Genomic DNA, 5740 nt, shown 5'->3' on the forward strand with positions numbered 1-5740 from the left:
AAAAAATGCGCAATAACTACCTCTTAAAACCCACCAAATTTCATTTGCACATCTCGACCGGTTTCAGAGCAATAAATTAAATCGTCAGTTTTTAAGAAAAACTTTGACACCCCGTATCTCGGAAAACGAATCATTTGCGGACATACGCTTATAAGCAAACTGCCATTATTTTCTCATGTAAAATCACCCCCTGAAATTTGTCGCACTTATTTACTAACACCCTGTATATGTACGGTTGATAATGAATAATTTCAATAATTTTAATAGGAATACGAAATCTGTTCAGAAAATAACCGAACTTTATTTTGTCTTTATTTTTCCTAGCGGTGTTTCCATTTCGCGAAGTTTCATTTTAAATGGCCTTTAAAGTCTGTGACGAATTTGCTTTGATGTCATCGATAGTCTGAAAACGGCATTCTTTCAGCATTGATTTTAATTTCGGAAATAAGAAAAAGTCACAAAAGGAGGCAGGTCTGGCGAGTAAGGAGGGTAATGGAGGACAGTAATATGATTTTTGGCACAAAACTGACTATTTGACAAAGATGCGTGTGCGGGCACATTGTCGTGGTGCAAGAAACATGAGTTGTATCGCTATAACTTTGGTCGTTTTTTGTGGATTTTTTCATGTAGCTGTTGTGAAACGAAGCCGCCGTGATAGTACTCACAGTTCACTGTTTCATCTTGAGTGCTTTCTTGGAGCGTGGAGATCCTTTGCCAATCCATAGTGATGACTGAAATTTTGTCACAATGTCGTAGCCGTAAACCCAACTTTCGTCTCCTGTTATGATCCTTTGAATGAATGTTTCATCGTCACTGGATTATTCAAGGAGTTGCCGACAAACGTTCACACGGTTTTCTTTCTATTGTTCGGTCATCAAACGAGAAAAAAATTTGCTGCACCTCGATGCATGTTCAATTTTTCAGTCAAAATGTCATAGCATCACCCAATTTGGATGATAACCTCTTCTGCAATTTCTCTGACCGTCAATCGTCGATTTGCACGCACCAGATCTTTAACTTTTTGAACGTGGGACTTATCAATTGAAGTCGAAGGGCTTCCTGGTCGAGGATCATCTTCAATTGACTAACGACCACTTTAAACCGTGAAAATCAGTCGTAACAGCACAACGTACGACCCAGAGCATCATCTCCGTACACTTGTTTCAAAATTGAAAACGTTTCCGTTACAGTTTTCCATGCATTTAAAAAATCATCACTAACGCTTAAACAAGTTACACTCAAATAACAATATCACGAAAACTAAATGAGAACACATCAAGAACATGTGGTTACAGAGGTGATTATGCACAACGCAATACTGCCAACTGCGTATTACTAAATACCTATATCCATTAGGGCGTAATTGAAAAAGTTCGGTTATTTTCTAAATAGATTTCGCATGTATCTGAGCTGTCTGAGTAACTATTAAGCCAAAACCGTCGCCAAATGTTTGTCATAAAAAAGAAACTAACAGTAATACGTCCAGAAAAAGTTGTGAATAATTAAATATGAAAATTTAACTCTTGATAAACTAAAATATTTTGTAGTTGTTAGTAAAACAACGTACTTGAGGTAAGTTTATTTTAATATCTTGAATACAGTTAAATTACTACTAAACATCTTAGTGTCGATACTGATCTCGCATGCAAATAACGAGTTCCAGTTATAACAATTTTGATCAAGCAATAATATAAAATAAATTTCCTTATAGGAGAAAAGCTAATAACTTTCTGGAAATTAATTAAGGTTTAACCTAACTGTTGTATCTCATATACGTAACATACAAAACAAACACAACTAATAGGTATGGAAATAATAATACCTTCTTAAAAAGATTATGTTGGAACATTTTTTACCTTTAGCAGTTGATCTGGTATTTCAACAGGATCAAGTCCAGTTCTTATTATTAACTTCTGAACTTTTTCAAATACATCATCCGCATAATCGTTAATAACTGCAGTTATTTCACCAACTCTAAGCAAATAATATGAATATCAAAACATATTGTTGAATATAATTGGAGAATCTCAACTTACCTATTTTCATAAGGGTCAAGTATAAGTTGATCTAATGAGTTTAACCGAGGAATTTTGTGATTTAAACTCGGACGTTTTAAAATTGTTTCATTTGCATTCTCTGCCACACTTAATGCAAATATCGAAATTAGCACGAAGCATTTCATTGCTTACAATTTAATTAATGGTACCTACGGAATATAGACCAAACCGAAACTCACAGATAACCACTTCATCTAGGAACTACATGTTGATAGTAAAACAATAGTTTTTAAATATATTTTCAGATGTTGAAATAAAAGTAAACAGTGCCAGTTTAGTGTAAGGTTAGTTTGTTTAAGCACTTTAAAAAAAATTATCTATCGATTCCACAAATTCAAGGTTTATCATTAAAATTAATGACAATACATACCTAAATATTTCCAAAACCCAGTTTCTGTTGATAACATGAAAACAACTATTAGTACCTTATTTAAGAATTTTCTTCTTTCTCACCTATTTCGAAGAATACTGACAATGACAGTCGTAGTATCCACAATAAAGCTGAAAGAGTCAGTCACAGTTATGTGATGTTCTAATATTTTTTGGTTCTATTGATCGTTGTAATAAAATAATAAAAATAGGGTAGAAAACAATAACTTTCTTTATGTTTTTATTTCGCATTATAAAAGAAATAAATAGCAAACTTTGAATACATCGCTGTTACGAAATTTTGAACTCAATTATATTTATATCCCATCCGAAAGAATGTGTTGTAAGTATAATAAGAATATGAATGCCAATCAACAATCAACTATAGTACTTCCGAAGTCAGTTGATTATGCAAAAAAAACGTCTGGCATTAAAATTTAATAGACGTCCATAAAAAAAAGTTCTGCTAAAATTACAAACTTATAATAATTTGTATACAGGGTGTCTCATAATTAGCTGACAACCCTGAACAGGCCGATTCTATGATCAAAACTAAGTAAAAAAGTTCATATAAACATGGGTCCGGAAATGCTTCCTAAGGGCACAGGGACCCATTGAAGAGGGAGGAATGGAAATCATTTTTTTGCAATATCTCTCAATCACGTTGTGATAAATGAATGAAATTTGGTATACACAGCTAAATTTTGATGAGCAATTTGATGGACTAATCCATTTATTTCCACAAGGTCCATTGGGGTGGGTACGGGGGGCCCTTGGTACTTTGCTTGTGTAACTTTTTCATCTTTGACTTTTTAACAAATTGGACAGCAAATTCCGTTTTCCCGAACTGTGAACACCGCTGAGGAAAAAAGTTATTATAGTAAAATGTATATCTGCTGTCTATAAATTTTCGAATTTTACGTGTTATATAATTTTCTCTGGATGGTTCCTGGTTACAGTTTATTAATAACACTTATAAATATGAATTCATATTAACTTTTCTTATTCCTGCAGTATAAATTTAAGGGCACTATTAATTTTTGCTACGATTTTCTCTAATTCCTCTGACACCGTATTCCGAATATCTTGAATCATACTGAAATGCATGGAGGAAGTAGAACAAAGACTGAAGATCCAATCCAAAAAACCCCGCCCAGAAAATGAAACGCTTAATTGCCTGAAAATAAGAATAAATATATTATTAAAAATACTTATAAGTATAATAGGTAACAGGTCGTAAAAAATGAATATCGGGGTTTTAAAGCTTTGTAGAATTTATTACAGTGACATTACCATTACAAATTATACACTCGAGCAACTCAAATAGTTTGTCCTACGCGTTTGTTCGTGCGCGTGCGCATGCTCTGGTTCCTCCGTCTTCCGTTAGAAGCGCTAGTAGTCAAGATGGCGACTAGGGAGCAGAAAGCTTTTTGTGTGTTACAGATTGCAAAGACTGAATCTGTAATTAGAGTGCAACGTGCGTTCCGTATTAAGTTAGTAAGTGATGTGTTACAACAATGGCTCTTTCTTTAATTACACGAAGCTGAACCAGAGAACTTTATTTGACAGCAAGATGGTGCGCCGCCTCATTGGCATGCCTTCGTACGCGATTGGTTAAACAACGTTGTTCCCGACAGGTGGATTGGCCGCAAGAGTCGGATGACAGAGCTTGTTTCGCATGGCCTCCACGTTCACCAGATCTGACGCCATGCGATTTTTACCTCCTGGGGGTTTGTGGGATTTGTAAAGGATCGGGCGTATGTGCCTCCGCTACCAGCTGACTTAAACGATCTACGACATAGATTGAAGCTGCAGTTGCATCAATCACTCCAGACACACTGAGCAAGGTTTGGGACGAACTCGGCTATCGACTTGATGTGTACCGTGTGACGGAGGGTGCTCACATTGAACACTTGTAGAACGAACTGTATGAGTTGCTCGTTCATTTGATGTATAATTTGTAATGGTAAGGTCACTGTAATAAATTCTACAAAGCTTTAAAATCCCGATATTCATTTTGGTACGCCCAGTATAATGATTAAAATATCATAAAAATCTAAATTACAAAATACAAAGCTCACTAGTAAATCTTCCATGGATGGAAGTAAAAGGCTTACATTTTGTAAAAAAACTTTTCTTTTGACACAATAAATAAATATAATGTATAAGTCAAGTTCTAATGTAAGTCTTCTGTTTACTTACCCCTGGTCTGTAATATTAAATTGATCTAAAGAAACAACACATTTTTCAAAATCGAAACTGATAATTATTTTTGCTTTCATATTCTTTAGGTTTGCTTGAACCTCACCCTTTGCAGTTAGCGACCACATTATGCTGTGGTACTGATATACAAACTGAAATGAAAAAAGTGCAGATATAGAGACTGCCATAGAATGACATATTCGCTGCAAATGCAATTTTGATTTAATATTATTATATTTGCACTTGCTTTTGATATATAAATATCCTCTAAAGGAGGAGGAGCTACTGTACCTGGGTCAACCTGAGTTTAGTTATTGCCCGTCACAGAATTCAGTTTATTATCCAAACAAGTATTTTTTAAAATGCCATTTATTTCCTAAAAAAACATATTTGTCGCATGTTTTTTAAAATATGTTCTACAGAGAAACAGTTTTAAATTTTCTACTGTATTGGTTATTACTAGAGATCGTGTTAGGGCGGGTACAATGTGGTACAGGATTGGCTGTAAGACGAGTTCTCTTTCACATAATTTTATTGAAACCAAAAATGACACAACTGTTGCCTTCTTATAACTGTACTCTTTACATCATAAGAATATACACTGTGTCCCAAAATGATGGAACAAAATTAATATTTTTTCCAATTCAGATTTTAAAAAATCTCTGAAACAGGTCAATTAGTAAATAGAAATTGTCACTTTTCTGCAATATTTTCTATTTTATTGAGCCATGTTTGACAGACCTATAACATTACCAACATTTTTTTTAATAGGACGCTCTATATTTTATACACTAATGGAAAAAATTAAGGGGTCAAAAAAAATCTAAATTTTCGGCGATTTTTCAAATGGCTATATCTATCTTTGATAAAAATGGTCGTATTGGAGTAAAAAAAAAGCTATCTGAAGCTTAAGTTTTTAATTTTTGGATCTTGCAAAAAATTTTTTTCAAGTAACACGTATCGCGCAATCGTAATGAATATCATGAAAAAAAATTTTTCGAAATTTTTTTCGATCTTATTTTTTGTGTACGGACTTGAAAAAAATTTTTCCAACTTAACCACCTTATGGATTAGATAGGTTGTTCATTTAGCTTCAATTTCTTTTTTTTTTT

General features: G+C 33.7%; 2 protein-coding genes across 3 annotated transcripts in view; both read right to left on the reverse strand.

The window, feature by feature from the left end:
* Positions 1–2521, reverse strand: part of LOC108917609 — a 9329-nt gene extending 6808 nt beyond the window's left edge. Inside the window, exons 1-3 of one of the 2 annotated variants that reach the window (XM_018724301.1) lie at positions 2428–2521; positions 2037–2258; positions 1857–1974 (exon numbers count right to left, since the gene is read on the reverse strand). In XM_018724301.1, the coding sequence (XP_018579817.1) occupies positions 1857–1974; positions 2037–2182 (264 nt within the window). In that variant the 5' untranslated portion in view covers positions 2183–2258; positions 2428–2521. Of the gene's footprint in view, positions 1–1856; positions 1975–2036; positions 2310–2427 lie in introns of those variants that run through there. The other variant, XM_018724300.1, reaches the window with a different exon arrangement.
* Positions 2522–3402: 881 nt separating this feature from the next.
* LOC108917608 overlaps positions 3403–5740 on the reverse strand; it is a 6009-nt gene continuing 3671 nt past the window's right edge. Inside the window, exons 2-3 of the mRNA XM_018724298.1 lie at positions 4629–4780; positions 3403–3603 (exon numbers count right to left, since the gene is read on the reverse strand). Coding sequence (XP_018579814.1) covers positions 3429–3603; positions 4629–4780 — 327 coding nt within the window. The 3' untranslated portion in view covers positions 3403–3428. The remainder of the gene's footprint in view (positions 3604–4628; positions 4781–5740) is intronic.

Source organism: Anoplophora glabripennis, unplaced genomic scaffold (genome assembly GCF_000390285.2).
Source record: "Anoplophora glabripennis isolate ALB-LARVAE unplaced genomic scaffold, Agla_2.0 scaffold58, whole genome shotgun sequence".
In the NCBI taxonomy this organism is placed as follows: domain Eukaryota; kingdom Metazoa; phylum Arthropoda; class Insecta; order Coleoptera; family Cerambycidae; genus Anoplophora; species Anoplophora glabripennis.